The 24,316-nt window shown below is 49.7% G+C and overlaps 1 protein-coding gene across 14 annotated transcripts in view; it reads right to left on the bottom strand.

Moving 5' to 3' along the window:
- The window catches only part of SVOPL (SVOP like), a 69,651-nt gene that overhangs the window by 5,287 nt on the left and 40,048 nt on the right, over positions 1-24,316 (bottom strand). For 5 of the 14 annotated variants that reach the window (XM_089329698.1, XM_089329701.1, XM_089329703.1 and 2 more), the window contains exons 8-17: positions 22,644-22,717; positions 21,116-21,321; positions 20,394-20,505; positions 18,985-19,066; positions 15,521-15,610; positions 4,460-4,564; positions 4,142-4,202; positions 2,119-2,238; positions 1,541-1,654; positions 13-309 (exon numbers count right to left, since the gene is read on the bottom strand). In XM_089329698.1, coding sequence (XP_089185824.1) covers positions 1,563-1,654; positions 2,119-2,238; positions 4,142-4,202; positions 4,460-4,564; positions 15,521-15,610; positions 18,985-19,066; positions 20,394-20,505; positions 21,116-21,321; positions 22,644-22,717 — 942 coding nt within the window. In that variant the 3' untranslated portion in view covers positions 13-309; positions 1,541-1,562. The other 9 variants (XM_089329689.1, XM_089329695.1, XM_089329692.1 and 6 more) reach the window with 8 other exon arrangements.

The following is a 24,316-nucleotide window of genomic DNA, read 5'->3' as shown; positions in this document are numbered from 1 at the left end:
GCAGCCGGCATGAGGTGCTTGTGCTGCAGGTGCAGCTTAACCTCCTGCACCACAGTGCCAATCAGTTTTAGTGGGTAGATACTTTGTCCTGGCTCCTACCACCTTCTTGGAAACAGTCCCAACCGCAGCCACTGTTGGCATTTAGGGGGTGAACCAGCTAATGGGAGTTCCCTCTCCGCCACCTTAAATGAGTAAGGTCAATGTACATTTAGTTTATTCATAATCTGTTTATTCTCTTGTAGCAAACAAGTTGTTTAAGATGTACTTGTCTTCTCACTGACATGGCTGTACAGGTCTTCATTTAATTTGCTAGACAAAGAAATGAGTTAGTCAGTGTCATCTGACACTAGCAGTAGAAAGTTTTTTTAAACAATTAAGTTTCTAGTCTAACAGCATTAGAAAAAACATTATAGATACACCTTTAGTGTTTTTTTGATTTACCAGGTCCTTTAAAATGAATTTCTTAAGAATTGACACAACTATTTAAATACCAGATCAGTTCATCCAGTAAACACTGGGGGATGTTGTCCATGCATTTGCATGTATTGGAAGCAGAGTTCAGATTTTTTCCCGAGATTTGTAACCTGTTCTAAGAAAATGATATTTTAAAGGTTTTTAATAAGTATGCAAATCTTTGAATCTAGCATTGAAATCCAAGTCCTAATCCATAGCAGAAGACTTAGTCCTTTGTAGGTGAATATGACTTGTCAAGAAATCCATGAGCAAATTAGATACTAAGCCCAGGTTTTTTATATGTATTCTTACTTAAAAATAATAAGATCATGAAAAATGAGGGGAATAGAAAATTAGGCTAAGATAGTATCACTTAATTTTGCAGCCTCGTTCAAGTTCCAGTCCTACTCCATGCTAGTTTGTAGACAAGATCCTCAGCTTCCTGTGCCTACATTCTCTGGGTTGGTAAAGGATGATAATCCTTTGGAGATTAAAAGGAAGTATGTGCATCATGCGATTCAGTCTCTGGCACCCACCTTCAGTGTTTCCACTTTCTTACTTTCCAAGTAAGAAAACTAAGTCCTTTCATAATTACATAAGTAGTCTGGTTATGGTGCATATTACTGAAACTAGAGAAAATGCTTGGAGACAGATACACATTTTTTTTTCTTCACTCCCTGGAGGCTTCCTGTGTCTGCTTATGAGTAGGACATGGAAGAGACAGCGAGTCCCATTCGGACACTTTCGCCAGTTCAGCCCAGTGCCAATCCCCACAGTTCACACACTGGCGTGGTACACGACTATCAAGCTTTGTGTTGAAGGCAGAAAAGCTGGGAGCCACCCCCTGTACCACTCTTCCCTACATCTAACCATGCAGGGAGGTGCATGCTCAAACTGGACCAGCATTTACAACTGTCCGCTCCTCCAGGATGGGGAGTGTGTTCAGATTTCAACAGTTGTCATACCCCTTGTCTCTGTTTCTTAGACATTTGAGGTAAATTACTTTCATGCTCAAAACTGTCTGCAGAAAAAACTGAAGAGCCAGGGATTTCTTGAAATGCCCTAACGGTTTTGTTAACACACTTACCTGTAGCGCCCGTCCTTTGGTCTCAATGGGGAGCGTAAATGCAGAAACGGCACAAAGAACGCAGACGGATGAGAAAAGACACAGGGCTCCCAGAAATGAAGCGCTCATGAGAACCTGCAAGTCACGAGGCAATGATGGCGTCGTCAGCAAAGGCCGAGCACGGCAGCTATTCTGCAAACTCCGCTTTTCCCAGCCATTGCTCCGTGAGAGGGGCTGGCACGCGCATGCACTGGCCTGGACAGAGTGGTACGTGGTGCTCACAAAACATTTAGGGGATTTTCAGTCATCATCCGGATCTTTTCCTCCCGTGTATAGTTTTGTGCATGAAAGTTAGAGTGAATCTACTCCAGAACAACTTTGAAGATTGCAGGCAGATGAAACAGTTTTCTCACCTCCCTTCCATTCAGTTTGCTTCACTTCAACACCTTCCTGCCTTGATAGATTCTCTGCCAAGCACCGGTAATGCAGCCGGCATTATTGGAAAATATTCCCAAAGGAAAGTTAGCTTGTCTGTCCATCTGCAATGCCAGGGCTGACCCTCGAGGACATGGTGCTGGGGGGAGGGGAGAAATACTCACCCAAATGCATAGAAATAGTACAACGGATGGGGCTGGCATTTTGGTGCAGCCCGTCAGTGAACCCACTGCAATGCCAGCATCTTGCATAAGCACTTCTGATCCAGCTCCCTGCTAGTGCACCTGGAAAAGCATCGGAAGCTCACCCAAGTGCCTAGGACCCTGCCACTTGTATGGGAGATGCAGCTGGAGTTTTCAATGGCTTTTGTCTGATGTGTGAATCAACAGATAGATTACCTACCATACACACCAACCCCGTAAGTCTGCCTTTCAAGTCTTCACAAAGATTGGAAAGATGTAGTGGAAGAGTGGGTTTCTTAGAAGTTGTTATGCCGAGTGTAAGTTTAGGACTAGAGATGGCAGTTTAACAAGATCAGCCACAATGATGTAAACCCTCCAACCTAGAACTGTACAGTAGACGCTATTACATTCTTTACTAACCACGTTTCCCTGCCTAACTGCCCCATCACTGTTCCCTGTTGCCATAGCATTAACCTAACAAAGGCTCAGTGACTATGCTGAATGATGCACAGCTGGGCTGAGCTGGAACATCCAATGCAGTTACTCTAACTTGCAGTAAGACTGTGTTCATTAAGATGCTTCTGCAACCTCCTTCAAAGAAAGAAGATGCACAGGTCCTGACACAGGTTAGTGAGAAAGGCAGTTGCGTGTGTGCACTACATGTTGATGGCTGTCTCACCACAAGTTACACAGATGTAGGTAAGTAGAGACTGACTCCATCTGATGTTTTCTGACAGCTTTGAAGCCTCCCCTTTCCTCCTGTTTCTCATACCTGGACAAGCAACTGGAAGCCACAAAGAATGAAGTCATATACTTCGCAGCAAAATGGATAGAGTATTATGTTAAGTGAAATAAGCAAGGTACAGATAGCACATGCTGCTGAAGGATGATCTGGTCAAGACTAGGCTTGGGGGGGAACTTAGATAATGAGTCCCCAGCACAAGTACAAAATGTAAATACTGAGTTCTAGTGTTCTCCTAAGTGGGGTGACAGTGTGTGTGTATATATATATATATATATATGATACACACACGTGTATATACGTATGATTGTATTTATTTGAAAGAGTTGGAGGGACACATCTTTCAATCACTCCCCAGATATCTGCAACTTCAACCTAGGAGGCAGGGGCCCAAATGTGGGCCATCTTCCCCCTGCTTTTCCCAGGCCAATAGGAAGGTGCTGTATCAGAAGTAGCAGCTGGAACCCAGAGCTGCTACCCTAGTGGGATGCTGGCTTTGCACATGCCAGCTTTCCCTGCTGCATCATGCCCCAAAGAATATAAATGCTAATTACGGCCGGCGCCGCGGCTCACTAGGCTAATCCTCCGCCTAGCGGCGCCGGCACACCGGGTTCTAGTCCCGGTCGGGGCGCCGGATTCTGTCCCGGTTGCCCCTCTTCCAGGCCAGCCCTCTGCTGTGGCCAGGGAGTGCAGTGGAGGATGGCCCAGGTGCTTGGGCCCTGCACCCCATGGGAGACCAGGAAAAGCACCTGGCTCCTGGCTCCTGCCATCGGATCAGCGCGGTGCGCCGGCCGCAGCGCGCCGGCCGCGGCGGCCATTGGAGGGTGAACCAACGGCAAAGGAAGACCTTTCTCTCTGTCTCTCTCTCTCACTGTCCACTCTGCCTGTCAAAAAAAATAAATAAATAAATAAATAAATAAATAAATAATAAAAAAAAAAGAAAAAAAATGCTAATTACTCAGTGTAGACTTGTAGTGGATTATCACTCAATACCCTACAAGTATGTGTAATACTTTAAAAAGATTAAAGAGCTGGAATTATATCTCCCAAATAATTAATCATTTTCTCATAACAAAAGGAATTAGTGAACCACCTGCTACTTCCTCAGGTACACCACAGCATGAAAACTATGGCCAAGCTGATTGAATTTATATCCTAGCCCACAGCATCGTGGGCTTTTGTCCTATCATGGTGGGCTGTGGTCTAGTACTGTTGACTACAGGCCTAAGCATTCAGCCTTCATCCACAAGCACAGAAACTTACCAACTTCATTATGAAAAACAGTAACTATGGAGTTGGAACAAATTGAAGTTTGTCTGCAGGGCTGAAATGACAACACAATAGTTCAGTTGCAGCAAACCTTAACTTCAGCCACCATCTTAGTGTGTGTGGTGGTCAAGGGGAGGTCTACGCGGTGTGGACTCCAGAGCTTCCCAGCTGACTGCACCCACTGCTTCTGGTCCTGTGACCCCAAGTCACTGGGGGTGTGGGAGAGGCCTACTGGATTAGGATGAACCCAGGACTTAAAAACAGCTTGCAGTTTGGGTGAGACGCCCGCATCAGAGCACCTGGGCGGGGTACCTGGCTCTTGCTCCTGATCCACTTCCCGATAGGCAGACCCTGGGGAGACGGCAGTGACGGCTCCAACAAGTGGATTCCTGGCTTCCAGCTGTGGCCTGGCGCTGGCTGTTGTGGGTATTAGGGAAAGAACCAGGGACATGAGCTCTGTCGTTCTCAGCTTTCCAAATAAGAAGGAAAAATTCTGCAGCTCCAGAACTAAAGTATTTTTTTAACACTTAAAAAAAAATGGCAATACTTAATCCATTTAAGGTAATTAGTGACAGGCAAATTTTAAATTCTCCAATGAAAAGGCAGGATGGGGGCCAGCGCTGTGGCATGGTCGGCTGGGCTTACGCCTGTGGTGCTGGCATTCCTTGTGGGCACCAGTTTGTGTCTCAGCTGCCCCACTTCTGGTCCAGCTCTCTGCTGGTACACCTCAGGGTGTGGTGGGGGATGGCCCAGGGAGCTCCTCACTCCAGATCGGCCCAATTCTGGCCATTGAGGGATGGATCTGGCACAGTGGTTAAGGTGCTTCCTAGGGTGAGATCTTCGACACGGAGGACAAACACGAGATAACAGAGCAGCGCAAGGGTGATCAGAAAGCTGTGGACTCATAAATGTTGCTGTGCGTCTGCTCCACGGCGACCCGGGACCTGTTTTTGCTCTAACGAATGGAATTTACCCTCACAAACTGGTGTTCCAATTTTGGAGGAGAAGCTCATTAAATAACGAACAATGAGCTGCTCCTGGGATGTCCACACCCCGTAGAAGAGTGCCTGCATTCACATTCCCACTTAGCTTCTGGTCCAGGCTCCTGCCAGTGCACGGCCTGGGAGGTAGCAGGTGGTGGCTCAATGCTTGGGTTCCTGCCGTCTATGCGGAATACCTGGATGGAGATGGAAGACTGAGATCTGTGTGTGTGTATCTGTGCGCTACTCTCAATTTTTTAAAAATAAAACTTTCCAAAAGACAGAATAAATTATGGACCTGGGAAAAAATTTTAATGCAGATCCTATAACTTATACCATGGAAATAAATGATCATCAGAGGTTATCATGAGCAATTACATCTGACCAAATTTGCCAATCAGGAGGAAATGGACAAATTCCTGGATATGTGCACCTTCCCAAGATTGAGTCATGAAGAAATGGAATTCCTCAATGATGAGTAATGATATTGAATCATTAGTAAAGGCTTCCATCAAAGACAATCCCAGTACCACATGGCTGCATAGCTGAATTACATCAGACACTACTTTCTCTTTATTTAAAAATCTATAAAAGGAGTACATGAGGCCAGCATCACTCTAAAACAAAAACCACACAGAGGCACAGAGAGCGAGGAAACAGAAGGCTACACTGGGAAGGCCGCAGGTGACCAGAGTGCTTGGGCCCCTGAAATCCTGAGGGAGATCCCGGCTCCCGGCTCTTGCCTCAGCCCACACTCAGCTCTTGGACCCACTTGGCGAGTGAACCAGCAGGTGGAAGATTTACATTCATTCATATTCATTTTCTCTCTCCTCTCAGATAAATAAACCTTAAAAAAAAGCTACAGGTCAATATGCTTGATGAACACAATACGAAAATCCTCAAAATAACAGCAAACTGAATCCAACAGCACCTTAAAAAGAGTATTCACCGTGACCACGTAGGATTTTTTATTTTTTCTTTACAGAGAAGCGAGGATGGTTCAACATGTGCAAATGTGCATATCAGATTGACAGAAGGAAGGGCAAAAAACTTCCCTCAGTAGCTGCAGAAAAGGCTTTTGATAAAATCCAACAGACTTTCATGATAGAAGCTGACCAAATGAGCTATAGAAGGAGTACCAAATGCAACAAGCAAATGGTTAACATCATACCTAACGGGCAAAGCTAAAGGCTGGCTTTCTCAGATCAGAACAGGACAAGGATGCCCACTTTTATTCAACAGAGCACTGGAGGTCCAAGCCAGAACAATTAGGCAAGACAAAGAAATGTTGAAGAGTGTCTGGATCGGAAAGAAGGAAGTCAAACTGTCACTGTTTGTAGACAACACGATTGTATGTGTGTATATATAAGTATATAAAACCCAAAAGATTCCACCAAAAAAACTGTTAGAACTAGTGGGCAAATTCAGCAAAGTTGCAGGGTATTAAATAATGTGCTGTAATCAGTAGCAATGTTATATACAAATAGCAAATTATCCAAAAAAAGAAATCAAGAAAGCAATCTCATTTCTGGAAGTTAGAAAAGAATCCTTAGAATGCACTTGACCAGAGGTGAAAGATCCCTACAAAGAAATCAGAGTAATGGTGAGGGAACTGGACGGTAACGCAAAGAACTGGAAAGACATCCCATGTTAATGGGCTGGACGAATCAACGGCATTGACATGTCTATGCCCCCAAAGCAATTTATAGATTCAATGCAATCCCTATCAAAATACCAATAACATTTTTCACAAAACTAAAAACACAACTAAAATTCATAATGAAGCCACAAAAGTCCCCAAACAGCCACAGTGACCTTGAGCAAAACAAAGGAGGTATTACACTTTCTGACCTTAAAATATATTACAAATGTACAATAATTAAAACAGCATAGTATTATCTTTAAAACATACACATAGATGAATGAAACAGAATGGAGCGCCTAGAAGTAAACTGATACATATACAACCAACTCATCTTTGAGAAAGTGGTAAGAACACATTTTAGACTTTTTAAATATATTGGGCTGGAAAAACCTGGATATGTATAGGCAGAAGTATGGACCTAGAGCTATCATCACCTGCAAAGATCAGTTCAAAATGGATCGAAGACCAACCTATATGACCCAAAACAATAAACTATCAGAGGGAAACCTGGAATATGCTTCCAGACCTTGGAACTGGTAAGGATTTTAGGCTCCGACTCCACAAGCACAGGAAATCAAAGCAAAATTCGAGCGAGTGGGATTACGTCACACTAAGCACCTGTGCACAGCAACGGCGACAATGAGCAGAGTGAAGAGACGACCTGCAGAGTGGGAGGAGACGTGCGCAAGCTGTGCCTCTGGCAAGGAGCTAGCAGCCAGGATACAGAAGACAACGCAACAGCAAAGTCCTCAAATGGTCCAGTTTCAAACTGGGCAGTAAACCTAGTCCTTTTTCAAATGAAGGCAAATAGCCAACAGGTTCACAAAAATGCTTGATCACTGGGCAAACGCAAATCAAAACTACCAGGAAACATCACCTAGAATGTGAAGGGAAATAAAGCACCTGCACATTGTTGGTGGGAATGTAAGCTAGTACAGTCACTGTGGAAAACTATAGCGATTCCTCAAAAATTTAGAAATAGAACCACCGTATGGATCCAGCATTCCCACTGCTATCTATCCAAGACAAACAAAATCAGTATGTCAAAGACAAATGAATTGCTACATCTTTACTGCTGGTACACAGTGCTGGCCCCAATGTGTATTTTTTATGTGTTACAATTTTTAAATTAAAATAAGGGAAACATCATTCACAAACTGTTTGAATGCCCACTATGTGAGAGGAGCTATAGTAGGAGCTGGGTATCTGAGAAAAGTTTGAAAAATTCACAGAGCAACAGATTCAAAAGGAAGATTTCAATACAATAAATTTTTGAAATCCATGCATAGTTTTATTATGCACTTTCCATGATTTTTTAAAACTCCTTGGGGCTGGTGCTGTGGCATAGCAGGTAAAGCTATTGCCTGCAGTGCCAGCATCCCATATGGGTGCTGGTTCAAGTCCTGGCTGTTTCACTTTGGATCCAGCTCTCTGCTATGGCCTGGGAAAGAATAGAAGATGGCCCAAGTCCTTGGGCCCCTGCACCCACATGGGAGACCTGGATGAAACTCCTTGGCGTCAGATTGGCACAGCTCTGGCTATTGCAACCAGTTGGGGAATGAATCAGTAGATGGAAGACCTCTCTCTCTCTGCCTCTCCTTCTCTGTGTAACTCTTTCAAATAAGTAAATCTTTTTTATTTGACAGAGTTACAGACAGTTAAAGACACAGAGAGAAATAAGTAAATCTTTAAAAACAAAAAATAAACTCCTCATATAAACTAGCAAAATACTGGTCCTTTGAGGGCTTCAAGTCTACTGGAAGGCCCGGGTTAAAGCAGCCTGGCTGATCACCCATCTGATGAATGACATGGAGCACAAGGTCAAGGTGCACTGAGAGCTCCCAAGGACCCCACTCGTGGGCTAGGGCGTCAGGAAGGGCTTCCCCACGGCCGTAATGAACCATGGCTCACCGGAGAGGAGGGAGCAGGGAGGGAGGCCCAGCAGGGGAGGAGAACCATGGCACTTTTGATCACTACAAGAACCTGACTGTAGATATGCACGCAGACGGAGCCTGCAGGGGCTGAGCGTTCCAGATTCCACTGCTGAAGCCCTTCCCCCAGTGTGATGACAGCTGGAGGTGAGGCCTTGGGGGGCACTCAGGTTTGGAGGAGATGATGATGATGATGGGATCAGCACCCTTACCAGAGGAGGTCTGGGGCCGGCGCCGTGGCTCACTAGGTTAACCCTCTGCCTGCCTCACTGGCATCCCATATGGGCGCCGGGTTCTAGTCCCAGCTGCCTCTCCAACTCCAGCTCTTTGCTGTGGCCCGGGAAGGCAGTGGAGGATGGCCCAAGTGCTTGGGCCCTGCACCCGCATGGGAGACCAGGAGGAAGCACCTGGCTCCTGGCTTTGGATCGGCGCAGCACAGGCCGTGCGGCCATTTGGGGAGTGAACCAACAGAAGGAAGACCTTTCTGTCTCTCACTGTCTATAACTCTACCTGTCAAATAAAAAAGATTAAAAAAAAAAGTGGAGGATGTCCCAGAACCTTCCCTTCGCCACAAGGGTCTTAGTAAGAAGACAGCAACTTGCAAGCCAAGCGTAGAGCCCTCAGCAGGACACAACCTTTTTGGCACCTTGATCTCAATCTCCCAGCCTCTGGAATTGTGAGAAGTTAACATTTAAGTTACCCAACCTGTGGTGTTTTGTTACAGCATCCTGACCAAGACAAGGCCTCCCTGGGAGAGTCACGTAAACCAAGTTTGAGGGTTTTGATCTTTATGCTTGTGGAGGGAGAAGAGAAAAGGTTATGTGTGCAGGAATAAAACAGTATCTTCAGGAATGTGGTGAAGAGGAGGAGGAGGAGTGGGTGCACACAGCTGGGCAGCTGGCCAGTGGGAAGCCATGGTCGTGTGAATTAAGGAGCTGCCGGGGGTGGCAGAGGCGACAGCACAAGGAGGAGCTCAGGGTGCGTCGGAGGTTCAGTCCACGTGATTTGGGAACTGACGCTGGGGAAGAGACAACTTCCAAGCTGACAAGCCGTTCTGGGGAGAAATGGCAGGAGCCCGGCTGCAGACATGCTAGGGTTAACATGCTTGCAAGACATCCAAGTCCAAGAGTTGAGGAGTAATTCAGCAGAAGAACCTGGAGGTCAGAAGCAAGGCCTGTCTAGATACACAACCGGAGCGTCAGGCGCCTCCGAGCTCAGCTGATAACAAGTCACACGAGCGATGATAATCCCTGGTGAAGACAAGTGAGAAGAGATAGGGTCTAACATGGAGCCACAAGAAATAGCCTACAATTAAAGAAAGACAAGAGGGAAATATGCCAAGAGAGATCCAGAAGCAGCAGCTGGGCCCAGCCTCCGCCTGCAGCATTGGCATCAGAGCCCCGGCTGCTCACCTCTGATCCAGCTCCTGCTGATGCACCTGGGAAAGCAGTGGAGGCTGGCCCAAGTGCTTGCGCCCCTGCACCCACACAGGAGACCGGGAAGAAGCTCCTGGCTTTGGCCTGGCCCAGCCCTGGCTGTTGCGGCCACCTGAGAGCGCGAACCAGTGAATGGAAGACCTTTTGCTCACTCACTCTCATAAATAAATAAATAAAATCTTCAAAAGCAGCTTCCCTTCTGCCCCAGTGCCCCAGACTCCTGGAGGCAGCCCTGGTGCACCAAAGCTTGTGGATTCCCTTTGCAATCTTGCTGTGCCCAGCCGCCACAGGGCAAGGAGATCACAAGGACACAGGTGAATGAGCTGCCCTCAGGGAGCAGACGGATTGAGGACCATCAGAGCCATGTTCCTGATGGGGGTGAGGCACCACGGAGGGCGAGGGATTGAAATGATCCTTGGTTAGCTACGTGGAGGTTGCCAGACGGAGCGATGGAAGGAAATGAAGAGAAAGAAACCACTTGAGTTTCACAGGAAAGGGGGGAAGAGACAGCGGGGTTGAGTTCACCATTTGAAGCTGCAGAATTTATGAAGGCTGACAGGAAGCATTTAGAATCAGGGAATGGGCCGAGATCACAGAAATTGTAATTATAAACCTGAAAAACCCAAGAGACTCGAATGAGAAAGCATTCAGCATGAGTTCTATAAGAAATCTACACGAAAAAATACCAATGGCTTTCTAAAATAAAAATAACCAGTTAGAATGCTAAAAAAAAGAAGTGAACAATTAAAGAAAAGTATCCATTCCCAGGATCACTGATAACCCACAAAATGCCTGTGGATGAATTTAGCAGGAAGCTCAGGGTATATTTACACAAAACAACAAAACCCCAGCCAGGGACACAGAAGGAAAACGAAACAAATGGAAAGTGTCTCCGTCTCAGACAGGCAAGCAGTGCCCAGAGCCAGAGTCCGTTTGTGCCCATTCACCCACACGTTCAACAGACTAACAAAGTCTTACTGGGATGCGGCAGCCTGGGGAGGCAGAACCTAACTGACCTTCCATCTCATCAGAACAGCGAGACGGGTGGCCCGGCTGCAGCAGTGACCCGGAAACAGGCGTGAGTGGGGCCTTTCTATTCCATGAGCAAAAGCAGTGATCATGCAGTAAGTGGTGTGGGGACAACCGGGTCATCATTTAGGAAGTCGCTTCCTGCGATAGACCTCAGGCCTCAACAAATGCCAGCGGCCAGGCGTTTGAGAGTGGATGATGCATTCGCTCTGCGGAAACCGATTAAGTTGGACACTTACGATTTGGACGCTTACATATGTATAAGGGAACTCCAAAAAGTTTGTAGAGCAAAGGAATAACATCTAGTCTATTTTGGTGCAAAAACCATTTGAAATTCATATGCAGTTTTTTTTCTCTTCATGTGCATTTTCCAAGAACGTAAAGATCCCTTGTATGCATGGATATAAAAATTTTTGGCACCAGAATAAATTTATCCTTTAATTCCATGCTCCACAAGCTCTTTGCAGCACCTTTGTGTGTTATACGTCACGAAGTTACACTCCCTCCTTCCCTCTAAAAAGGAAGAGACACAGAAGGCCCGGAAGAAAAGAACCCTATTTCACATCTCTAATCCCTGGACCCAGGAATTATAAAGGAAAACACTGAACATTTCAATGTCTATTTGGGGCCAGCGTTGTGGTGTAGTGGTTACACCGCTGCCTGCAGTGCCGGCATCCCGTATGGGCGCCAGTTCAAGTCCCAGCCGCTCCGCTTCCAATCCAGCTCCCTGCTAATGCACCTGGGAAAGCAGCAGCACATAGTCCAATTCCTTGGGCCCCTGCATCCATGTGGGAGACTTGGAAGAAACTCCTGGCTCCTGATCAGCCCAGCTCTGGCCATTGTGGCCATCTGGGGAGTGAACCAGCAGATGGAAGCTCGCTCTCTGCTCCTGCCTCTCTGTAACTCTGCCTTTTAAATAAAGAAAAAAATCTTTAAAAAAATATAGATACATTTCAATGTCTACGAACTTAAAGTTCCTGAGAAAAAGGAGACCATAAATAATGAAGACAGATGAAAAACTGGGTGGAATTATCTGCTATGTGTCAGGAAAATGGTTAAGCTTCTTTGTATACATGAGGCTTCTCAGAAACCAGCGTCTTCAACACCTGTTTGGAAAATGGTCGCGTGCCCAAGAGCTGAAATACACACATGTATATAAGGCAGAAATAACCAAGGAAAACAAGAGCAGAACATGTGGTAGCATTCCTAATTTTAAAAAATACTAATTACAAAGAGGTATCAATTATTGCCAGTGAGATTGGCACAGATAAGACTAACAGAATCATTTGGAAGAAACAAAGTAACAGCACTGGTACCAGTTTCCCAAAAAGACCGTCAGCACAATGCACCAAACTGGAAAATAAGCGACCTCTTGATCCACCAATGCAATCCGAGATTGTGACGATCCCTCAGGAGCCAGTTACACAGTTGGGTAAAACGTGAGCATAATGATGCTCGTGACTGTTACTTACGACAGACCTAAGTACCTGAAGCAGCCTGCACGCTCAGCTACATACAGGACTGAGGCAGTAGCTCAGAAGTGGCTCCGGAGGACGCGCAGAATGCAAGTTACCAGTCTTGAAGGGAGTCCCTTCTAAGTGTGACATGTCGAGAGCAGGAAAGCAGGCTGCAAGCAGTGTACGAGCTATGGTCATACGAAGCACACATGCAAGCATCTTAATTATTTGTAATGTATTTGAAAGGCAGACAGACACGAGAGGGAGGGAGGGAGGGGGAGAGGAGAGGGATTGTCTTCTGTCTGTTGGTTCACTCCCGAATGCCTGCCACAGTCAGGGCTGGGTCAGGCAGAAGCTGGGAGTCTGGGCTTCAACCTGTGTCTCCCACGTGGGTGGCAGGGACCCAGCATCTGAGCCACAACCTCCGCCTCCCCGCGCATTAGCAGGAAGCTGGATGCAGGCATTCCACCGCGGGAGGCTCTGCCAACGCCTGGCCACCGCGTGCGCATTTACACACACGTATATGCGAAGTGACGCTGAAGGGACACTCCAGTAAAGTCTGTACATTTGTTACCTGCCTTTGGGAGTCTCTTCCCCCACTCAAAACACCAGAAACAGACACAAAGCCCCTCTGGGCATTGACAAAGATCCTGAACCCGACCAGGCCTCAGGTTTCCAAGAGTTCAAGGCTGCATTCCTGTCGCCCTGCGGATACGAGAGGGCAGAACCCAGCGAGCAGACCGCGTGGGTCTCACGTGGCCCAGCACCTCTCAGACTGCTGTATTCCCTTCTCCACGTCTACACAAGCCCCTGCCTTCTCCTCCATCCTAATAACACCCAGTCACCTCACACTGGTTCTTCTCCCTGATGGAAACCCATCCTCACCACTTGCACTGGTGTCCAGCTTTCATTGTCTTTGACAGTACAGTTTCTCAGTAAGTTCACTGCTTCTCAGAAACCACTTACGGAAATACTTAATGGATGTGGTTTGGATGCCCGTTAGCCTGTGGATGTCTGTGCTGTGGACGTCTATGCAAGGATCCATTGGTTTCCACGCTTCAGGGGAAGGTCGGGCATTTGAACAAAATCATTGTTCAATTGTGACAAACAGGGTCTTTTGAGACCCTGGAATGATAAAGGGTCGCTTTTATTCTCTGTTATTTCAGAGAGAGAGAGAAACAGAGAAATCTCTCATCTGCTGGTTTACTCCCCAAATGCACACAGCAGCTGGAGCTGGGCCAGGCAGAAGTCAGGAGCCAGGAACTCAATACCAGTATCCCGCGTGCATGGAAAAGAGGTTTTTTAAGTTTTGCTGCAGGTTGCAAATGAACTTCCCCTGACATTTGGAACAGCACTCTTTCCTTGGCTTTTAAGCTTCAGCTCTCACTAAACATTTATATCCCTGGTTGTCTTGAACGACAAGGTGAAACATCTGGATTTGCCCAAGAAAAGTCTTTTGATTATTGCGAAATTTGTATTTGAATAGCACTTGGCCTTATTGTTACAGCCCATTGTCATTGCTGGGCAACCTTTATGGAGTGCTAACTACTGCTATGCATTTATTAATTTCCCATCATCCTCAGGACAAACGCATGTAGTGAGGGTTATTGTTCATCTTCATTCTGCAACGCCAGTGGCATGGAGAGACGAGGGACAGCCACAAGGAGCTGAGAATCCTGCCCTGGTCAGAGGCTGAGCCCAGCAGAGCCCTCAGGCCCAGAAGACCTGCTCCCAGGTGGATTCTTTCCTGATCCACAAACCATCAGAGACAGCAGGGCCTCTGACATAAACACCCACAAACATCCCGGAGATACTCCAGGGATTGAGAGCCAGGAGACTCAATTCCTAATTCAGGTTCGGGAGACAAACCATGCCCCGTCTGGTCATCCAGAAATATTAATATTCTACTCCTTTCTTTTATAATTAGGTTATTTTCTGAAAATAATAAAGATATTTTGAAAAGCACAAGCCATCTTTAAACAAGAGAAATATTCCCAAGGTAGCTAAAGAAAATTAACAGGGGCAAAGTCCTGTTAAATTACAGGAAATCGACATTAAAATCTACTTGGCCCATGACAGCTCCCTTCTCTGAAAGCGTCATTTCTCACCGCTGCTTTGTGTATAAACCCCAGATTCAGCTCAACCGTGGACAGCTGAGAGCCCTGGGGAGTCAGGGCTACTCAGTGTCCCGCCGCGGCCAAGGAAGAGTGTGTGTGCGACCCTGGGATGCCGAGTGCGAGGCTTGCCAAGCACCCCAGTCTTCAAGGAGAGAGGAGGACAGGCTGCTTGCTTGGGAGGAGGTGAGGGGCCCCAGACAGCCCCCCACTGGCACCACCCCGGCCCAGCCTCACTCCTGCCCCCGGATCAGGGGGATTTCCGTCCTTTCCCACCCACAAGAGAACGACCAGTGCCGAGGGTCCACCTGTGTAGCCTCTGGAGCAGTCCTGACCCCGCGGGTCACCCTGCCCCACTCTCTCTCCTGAACCGAGGCTTCCCCTTGGCCCCAGGTCACCTGCATCTGGCTTGCCTGTCACTGCACGTCCCCGTCCCGTGCCACCTGCCTGCTTTCAGCTTGAGCACCTGGCACTTGCAGGCGCTGTTCTCCGCTGTCCAACGCGTCAACTGATTTGACAAACGAAACTCTGAGTTCGAGCCCCGGTCCCTCAGCTGCTCGAGCTCCCTGTGTCAGCCCCTGCTTTGCTTCCTCCCCAACACAAGGCACTCCCTCCTTCCCTGCCTGGCTCCAAGCCGGCTCACAGTGGTGCCGTCCGCTTCCCTCCCCAAACCCATCCAACCTCGCCTCAGGAGACTCCCGAAGCAAGCAGAAACTGTCGGGTGCACCCAGACTCTCCGGGGACCTGGGGCCGCTCTCCCTGTGGGCACTCCCGGCTGTACCTGGGATATGAACGGCGCCACCATCGCTCCGATGCGGCACAGGGAGCCGCTGGTTCCCATCCCCAGAGCACGCATCGTGGTGGGGTAGACCTGCAGGGAGGTGGGAACAGCAAGTGCCAGTCAGTTCCGTCGCTCTTCCCCACCCCGCCCGCCAGGTGGAGCTTGGTGTTTATACAGAACACCAGACATTCTGTTCAGTCACAGAAGACACCAGATGTCCATTTCTCAGCTACAGCAGCTTGACTTTTTACAATAAGTATCAGCAAAGAAACTTGAAATTACCCAAGTGAGCAGTTTCCAAAAATACGCCCAAGTGGATATTCCAAATACAGTTTTAGAAAGGTAATCTTCAGAAGCAGATGGAAGATGTCTGCTTAGGAAATGAAGCTTTTATATGTATGTGCGGTCCTGCTGAATGGAAAGGAAATACTTCCCCCAAAACAGTGATCCCATGACATTTTTTTTAAAGAGGTATTTATTGAAGGCAGAGAGAGACCCTCCATCTGCTGGCTCACTACCCAGATGGCAGCAGCAGCCAGGGCTGGGACAGGCCAAAGCCAGGAGCCTGGGTCTCTCCGGGTGGTGAGCGTCCAGGCACTTGGGCCATCTGCTGCTGCTTTTCCCAGGCCATTAGCAGGGAGCTGACCAAGTGCCCATGTGGGATCCCAGCACCGCAGGAGTGGCTTAACCTGCTGGGCCGCAGCGCGGAGCCTGATGGAAATTCTGATACAGACACAGTGGGAAGAACTGACCAGGCCGCTGCTGCCCACTCACAGGCGCTCGTCAAATCCATGACCTCTGCGTGTTGCAGACTCTATGGTACAGCCCACTTTTTTGCTACAAGTGTTTTACATTTATAGCAAAACCTCATTAACCTGTACTGCGTGAGTCGGAATTCTTACAGGAACTGGCAGAAGTCTAATAAGTCAGGAAGTATTTAATAAATAGAGGGAAAATGTTTTATAGAACAGAACGGTTTCTCGGACTCGTGGAGCACTTCCTGGCTGGTCTGTGCGCTGGCTTTGCTAAGTTTTTAGAGTCGATTTACTGAAGCAAAGCGCGGCCCCTTCTGCTCTCATCAGCCGCCATGTACAAGCGCAAAGCGAGCAGCTCTCCGGCCCGGAGGACAGCCCTCACCGAGAGGGGAGAGCCCGGCCCCAGTGTCGCCCTGGAGCTCTATGAGTCAATCCCATGTCTAGTTCCTGAAAAGTCAGACTGCGGGCTACGACTGGAAATCAGCAGTTTAGATCCACGGTGATCTCAGCTCTAACATCAACCAAGCTTTTTGTCCGTGTGTTGAGTCATCTGGCAAACAAAGTGATAGGGGGCTATATCAAAGGTACGTACCTTTGGACTGTTTCACAAAGGTTATAAAAACTTAGAAATTTATCCTTGAAATGAACAAATTCCAAAATATTCATTTGGTTGAATATTCCAAATACAACTTCACCGGCACACTATGTCTTACACATTTTGTAGGTTCATAAACCCACGAGATCATCTCAGATTTTAGCCATGAACTCAATGAAGCTCGGGGGGCAGGCACTCGGCCTGGCAGCTAAGATGCCGCGAGGACACCTCCACCCGATTCCGCAGTGCCCGCCTCCGACACCGGCTCCAGCCGCCTCCTCGGCAGGTCCTGGAGGCACCGGCTTCCTGCCACCCTCGTGGGAGACTGGCATTGAATGCCCAGCTCCCAGCTGGGCCTGGCCCTGTGCATCACAGGCATTAGGAGCGAACCAACGGACAGGGGTGCTCCATTTCTGTCTCTCAGAGAAGCAAATACATGGAAGAGTACGTGTATTTCCAGTATCTCATGAGTTCCTATTTTAATTTGTGTGGAGGAGACAGAGTACTTTTCTCCATGGCTTCCATGACGTCAAGCCGTGATCGGAACAGACTGCCCACGTCCTGAGAAGAACGTAGCTTCATCCTCCCCACGGTACTGGCTCCAGGAATGACAGAGCCAGTTAAAACCCCAGCAAGTTTCCTAGCCAGGGTTGTTTCATTCCTGGGAGTATTAACTCTTTTGTTTTTAATTTATTTGAAAGCTGAGAGAAGAGACCTCCTACACGGTGGTGCCCTCCCCTGTGGCCCACGACCACCAAAGCTGGGCCAGGCCATAGCCGGGAATGGGGGATTCAGTCCAGCTCTCCTACACGGGTGCAGGGCCCCACGCACTTGGCTAGGGCTCCTGCCCCAGGGTGCACATTAGCATGAGGTTAGAACAGGGGGCGGAGCAGGATCTGAGCCCAGGACCCTCCACGGGACGCGGCATCCGCTCAGCAGCACCAGCGCCCACAACGAGCGCTAGTTCTTCACGAGGAGCCTGCAGCCAGCTCAGGCAGCGCCTCACGGGAATCCAGAGTAAATCACACGCACATTCAAACTTACGCTGTCTGCAGAAAAGAACCAGTGGCAGGGAACGCCACCTTCCGGGAGGACGTATTTGGGAAACAGATTCTGATTTCACAAAAAGGGAGGAGTGAGGAGCCCCCCATGTTAGCAGGTGACACCTCCTGGTCCGGGCTTGACGCTGGGGCAGTGAGGCATTTTCCACACGCGTGACGTTTCGTGAGAAGGGAGGGGCCTATCGTTCCTCGCACAGACTGGCTTTCAACAGTGACTGCGGTGGGGTGGGCAGCTCGGTGCGTCAGGTGGAGCTGGCACTTGCCACGCCAGCAGCCCGCATTGGGTTTGAGTCTGGGTGCTACACAGCCAATGCAGCTCCCTGCTAATGCACCTGGGAAAGCAGCAGAAGATGGCCAAAGGCTTGGGCCCCTGTACCCACGTGAGAGACCTGGATGGAATTCCTGGCTCCTGCCTTTGGCTTGGTCCAGACCTGGCTATTGCACCCATTTGGGGAGCAAATCAATGCACTGAAGATCTCTCTCTCTCTCTCTGTTGCTCTGCCTTTCAAATAAATAAATAAGTCTTTAAAAAATAATAATAAGGGGCCGGCACTGTGGCACAACAGGTAAAGCCACCGCCTGCAGTGCCGGCATCCCATATGGGCGCCAGTTCGAGTCACAGCTGCTCCACTTCTTATTCAGCTCTCTGCTGTGGCCTGGGAAGGCAGTGGAGGATGGCCCAGGTGCTTGGGCCCTGCACCCACGTGGGAGACCTGGAGGAAGCTCCTGGCTCCGGGCTTTGGATCAGCCAGCTCTGGCCGTTGCAGTCATTTGGGATGTGAAACAGAACATGGAAGAATTTTCTCTCTCTCTGCCTCTGCCCCTCTATAACTCTGCCTTTAAAAAATAAGATCAAATCAAACTCATTGAAGCACACATAGCCCTTTAAAAAAATAATGAAAGAAGGGGGAACCTACAGCAAGCACAATTCTTGGTGTCATTTTAACGTGAGGTCTTGAGAAAACTGTCAAAGGTCAGCAGAAGCCAGGGATGCATCACGCCCTTCCCAACAGCTCGCCTTGGACGACCACGCACCCCTTCAGGAAAACTCACCTCGGCAGTGTAAATGTAGATGGTGTTGAAGTTTGCTGCCACCAGGGCCCTCAGCATGAAGAGGAAGCCAATCAGGCCCGCACTGGAGAGGAGGAGGCGGAAGGAAGTTCTAACAGGCGCCTGGAGGGCTTCCCGGGCCCCTCCCCGCGCACGAGAGATGCTGGAGCCACTCGCAGTCCAGAGCCCACAGGGGGCGCTGTGCCTCCACTGGCCTGACCGTGGGGGTCCTCAGGTCGGCCTCCCAGGCTGCTCCCTTGGCCTCTCCACTCCCCCGGCTAAGCCCTTCCACCCTGGCCCTCCAGTGGGCCCACTCTGTCTGCCACCACCCCTTGCAAAGCGGTGTGGACAGTGCAGAGTAACTGATGGACAGTCATCGCCCAGCTTCCGGAAGGCATTGGTTCCAGGCTTCCCTTAAAGACACAAAATCCCGCGGCTGGCGTTATGGCTCAGAGGGTTAAGCACCGCCTATGATCCCAGCATTTCAGATGCCGGTTTGAACTCCAGCCGCTCCATTTCCAATCCAGCTCCCTGCTAAAGTGCACGGGAAGGTGGCGGAAGATGGTTCAAGTGCTTGGGGCCCTGCTACCCATGCGGGAACCCAGATGAAGCTCCTGGCTCCTGGCCCCTACCTGGACCAGCCCCAGACAGGGTGCCCATTTGGGAGTGAACCAGTGGATGGAAGATTCTCCCTTTCTCTGCCTTTCAACTATTTTTTAAAATGATACAAAAATCTATGGCTGCTCATTGCCTTATTTAAAATAGCATTGCATTTGCATAGAATTTATGTACACCCTCCAGGATACTTTAAATCATCTCTAGATCCCTAATAATACCTAATATGATGCAAACACTATGAAAATAGTTGTTACACTGCACTGTTTAGGGAATGATAGAAGACATCTGTTCATGGTTAATAGAGATGCACATCTCCTCCTCTTAGTATTTTCACTTGGCGATTGGTAGACTCTGCAGATCAGAACCCCAGGATCAGAGGCCTGACTGTGTATTACATTCGGGCCTCTCTGGGGTTGCAAGCCAATTGTGCAATGAACTTCACACGACAGGTACGTTATCCGTATCACCAAGCTACCATGGTGTGGGTACAGATAACTCAGCAAACAAGGGTCCCAGGTCTCCAGGAAGCTTCGCTTAGGGGAAGTGTTTCGGTGGACAAAGCGAGGACACCAATGCTGGTGCCCACTTCCTTGGGAGCCCAGGTGGGGCAAGAGCAGCAGGAAGTGGGAGTGGGAGATCCCGGGCAAGACCTCTCCAGTCAAACAAGCAGCCCACTCGCTACGCTCCCTGGGGAAAGGGAGTGTTCCCTGCCCGTACTGAGTGCCGGAAGTCAGGAGACCCCGTGAGAAAACCACCGCACAGACTCGTTTTGAAGGAACCCAAGAGGGAGATACCTTGACGTGCAGATATTGAGGAGAAGGAAGAATAGCGCTGTGCATCCCATGGTGATCGAGAGGCTGAGCCGTCTTCCCAGGAAATTGATGCCCAAGATATTTAAAGGATTCACTAGGAAGCAAACAGCAAAGACAATTAATCCCCGGGACCTTGGAACACAAGTGGCATCTGCAACAGTGCCACGGGCTCCTCCTCACATGCACTGAAACCTCGCGAGGGTTCCAGCCCAAGCCAGCCACACTGTCAGCCTCATGACTCCAACATACTCCCCCGTGTGGGTACGAGTGACAAGCCCTGGCACGCGTGAGAGGCACCCTCCGTCCAGAGGCTTATTCCACCCCTCGGTTCTGTGGGAGACTGCTGACCTAGGTCTGTATTGTCAACGTTTTATACTGTTTTCCACCAGCTTCAAGGTGCCGGGAAGTTTTCAGTACCCTCACTTCAAGTCAACTAGAATAGAAATAATGTTGCCAATTAAAATCTCTCAAGCCCTTGAAGACACAGCCCCGTTTCAGAGCTGTTAAATGTGGGGGAAATGCATCCTAGAACAGATACAAGACTGTGATCCCCTAGGCTTCTGTCCACACCAGTCCACACTGGAGCCACGTCGGTGTGATCTGGGGACTTGGTCATCCAGCGAGCACAAGCCATGGCACAGGTCACACTTCTCTCCTCCCACACCCAAGACAGAGAGGGACCCAGCGCACAGAGAGACATTTACAAGCAATTTCGCCAACGGTGCTGATGATCATGGTCTGGTAATCAGAGGGGGCGAACATGTGACAGTGGCAGGGGTGCTGGCTCTCCTCCGAGTCCCCCCCAGTCACCACAACTTCCGAGTCCGACTTCGAGCCACAGACCAGGTCCCGCTCCAAGAGTTCTGCACTGGCCAGGATAACCCCATAGTAGGCGAAAGAGATCCCCAGCCTGGAAATGAGAGAAGAACATCTGTGGGCAAAGCTTCTACCACACCTGCAGGACAAGTGGCATCACGGGGAGCACGCAAGGAAGGCGTCACCAGTGGAAGGACACAGCATGGAAGGCAAAGGGCACAGGAAGCCCAGCTCTCCTGTCAACCACGAAACCACAGCACTCACAGAAATGTCTGCTGCCAACAGGTGTGCACTTGCACGTGGTACAGCCTAGGAGTGAACCAGTGGAGAGGAGACCTCTCCCTCCTCCCTCCCACTCTTCTCCCTCTCTCTCTCTCTGCAAAAGTACTTAGAAATCCATGCATAGTTTCTTCACAATATTCATTTTCCATGAACTTTTTCAAGACCCCTTGTATGCATGGATTTCAAAGTTTTTTTGTACCAAGATAAACTTGCCTTTGAATTCCATTTCCACAAACTTTTGGAAGCATCCTTGTACATGTTATGTAGACATAACTGGTTGGATAAGTATATAGCTCTAGATTGCAAATTTCCCCTCTCAGCTGGCAGCTCACCTAACAGGTTCTCCATGACACCGAGTTCCTCATCTAATGGGAAACTCATCCCTCGCTGTTCACTTGCCACTCGTGTGTCCTGTTGAGGAAATCCCCACCAACTCAAGGGCACCATGCAGAGAAGCGCAGCGAGGACCACTCAGGTGCATCCCACTGAAGCAGGCCTGGGGACCCACAGGGCCGTCTCTGGGACGTCCGGACAGAGACCAGGCTGCAGAAGGTGAGAGGCGAGCTAGGGGCTCCTTCAAAGAAATCACAAGACTGGCTGTAGACCATCTTGGTCTTTCCCGTCTCTTTTTAAGGACTTGAACCACTTTTTTTTTTTTTTTTGACAGGCAGAGTGGACAGTGAGAGAGAGAGAGACAGAGAGAAAGGTCTTCCTTTGCCGTTGGTTCACCCTCCAATGGCCGCCGCTGCTGGCGCGCTGCAACCGGAGCACGGCGCCGATCCGATGGCAGGAGCCAGGTACTTATCCTGGTCTCCTATGGGGTGCAGGGCCCAAGGACTTGGGCCATCCTCCACTGCACTCCCTGGCCACAGCAGAGAGCTGGCCTGGAAGAGGGGCAACCGGGACAGAACCGGTGCCCCGACTGGGACTAGAACCTGGTGTGCCGGCGCCGCAAGGCGGAGGATTAGCCTAGTGAGTCGCGGTGCCGGCCAATCCACTTGTTTTTGTTGGTGGCAGTTCCGGTGTCCTTAGAGAAAGCGCTGCTGGCTACGGTTGGGGTTGGTCCTGCGCCCAGGGTGGATTCACTTCAGCGGGTGCCCATTTAGACAGGTTCTGAAATAGTCACATTCTTACCATATGACCCAGATCTGCAGCGTGGTCCGTAAGTACTTAGCATCCAGTAAGTCTGCAAATCTTCCTCTGTTTTCCTGGGTGATGGGAAGGGAAGACGGAATCCATTGAGCAGCCTAAGGATGACCAAGGCTGTGTCCAGAGTTTGAGATCAGAGAACCAAACGCGCATGCAGGAACCAGACCCTGGGTAACTGTTTTCCACACATTCATCTCTGCCACTCAGGCCTTGGGCTTGTCATTCTCAACCGCAAGGAGCCAAACCCAGGGAACTCGAGGTTCTAACCCTTTCTCCCTCCTCCTCCTCACCAGCGCTGTGCAGGGAGGGGGACTTGGGGGGAGAGTCCTACATTCACGTTAAAATGAAACATCAAGAATAAGCAAGAGGCTGTGTGAGGTGATGGTGGAAGTGTGAAAGGGAGCAAAACGGCCGACGTCTCCGTCTCCAGGGGCAGGCATCGGACGCATCCTTGTCCGTCCTCCGGGCCCATTCCAACACCTCTGGATGAAGTAGTCGGGATGGGCTGCGGACAACCGCGCAGAGGGTTTCCAGGTGTGGCGAGGACGCTCCATCTGATACACAGCACCCTTCTCTCACAGAATCTCCAGGGAGGCTGCAGCGTGGCCCGGGGTCTCCCGCATGCTGTGGCCACAGACAGAGCTTGAAGGGGACTTGGAGGCCTTGGCTCCCAGGGCTCTGATGCAGCTCCTGGAGGGCTCTGGGGCTGAGTGCGGCAAGCAAAGCCCCCGCTTTCACCCGAGTTAACTAACAGGCTTTGCCTCCTCATCGCCTGCACAACCCTGACCAACAAAGAGTACGTGGCCCATGAGGCCGGCCCCGTGGCACAGTGGACGAAGCAGCCACCGCGATGTTCACATTATACAAGAGGGCCGTTTGAGTCCCAGCTGCTCCACTTCCCATCCAGCTCCCTAATGCACCTGGGAAAGCAGAAGATGACCCAAGTGCTTGGGCCCCTGCTCCCACGTGGGAGACCTGGAGGAAGCTCCTGGCTCCTGGCTTCGGATCAGTTTAGCTCTGGCTGTTGCTGCCATTTGGGGAGTGAACCAGCAGATGGAAGACCTCTCTCCTCTAACTGTAACTCTTTCAAATAAATAAAACTTTAAACAATTACGTGGCCCAGAGAGGGTAAGTCTTACCTAAGGCCACACAGCCACTGAGAGCAGCCTAGCACCCAGGTCTCCGAAGCCCAGACCTGAGGCTTGCCCGTCCACCCCTCCCCGGCCCCATGAGTTCAGCTATGACTGTGCTGAGTGTCACTGAGAGGCCACAGAGCTGAACTTAGTGAATCTTAAATTTTTTTTTTTTTTTTTTTTGACAGGCAGAGTGGACAGTGAGAGAGAGAGAGACAGAGAGAAAGGTCTTCCTTTGCCGTTGGTTCACCCTCCAATGGCCGCCGCGGCCAGTGCGATGCGACCGGCGCACCGCGCTGATCCGATGGCAGGAGCCAGGAGCCAGGTGCTTTTCCTGGTCTCCCATGGGGTGCAGGGCCCAAGCACCTGGGCCATCCTCCACTGCACTCCCGGGCCACAGCAGAGGGCTGGCCTGGAAGAGGGGCAACCGGGACAGAATCCGGCGCCCCGACCGGGACTAGAACCCAGTGTGCCGGCGCCGCTAGGCGGAGGATTAGCCTAGTGAGCCGTGGCGCCGGCCTAAAT

Source organism: Oryctolagus cuniculus, chromosome 3, assembly GCF_051225735.1.
Source record: "Oryctolagus cuniculus isolate XC-2025 breed Fujian yellow rabbit chromosome 3, ASM5122573v1, whole genome shotgun sequence".
Taxonomy (NCBI): domain Eukaryota; kingdom Metazoa; phylum Chordata; class Mammalia; order Lagomorpha; family Leporidae; genus Oryctolagus; species Oryctolagus cuniculus.
Note: the sequence above shows the minus strand (reverse complement) of the source record. Positions and strands in the feature narration are given on the sequence as shown.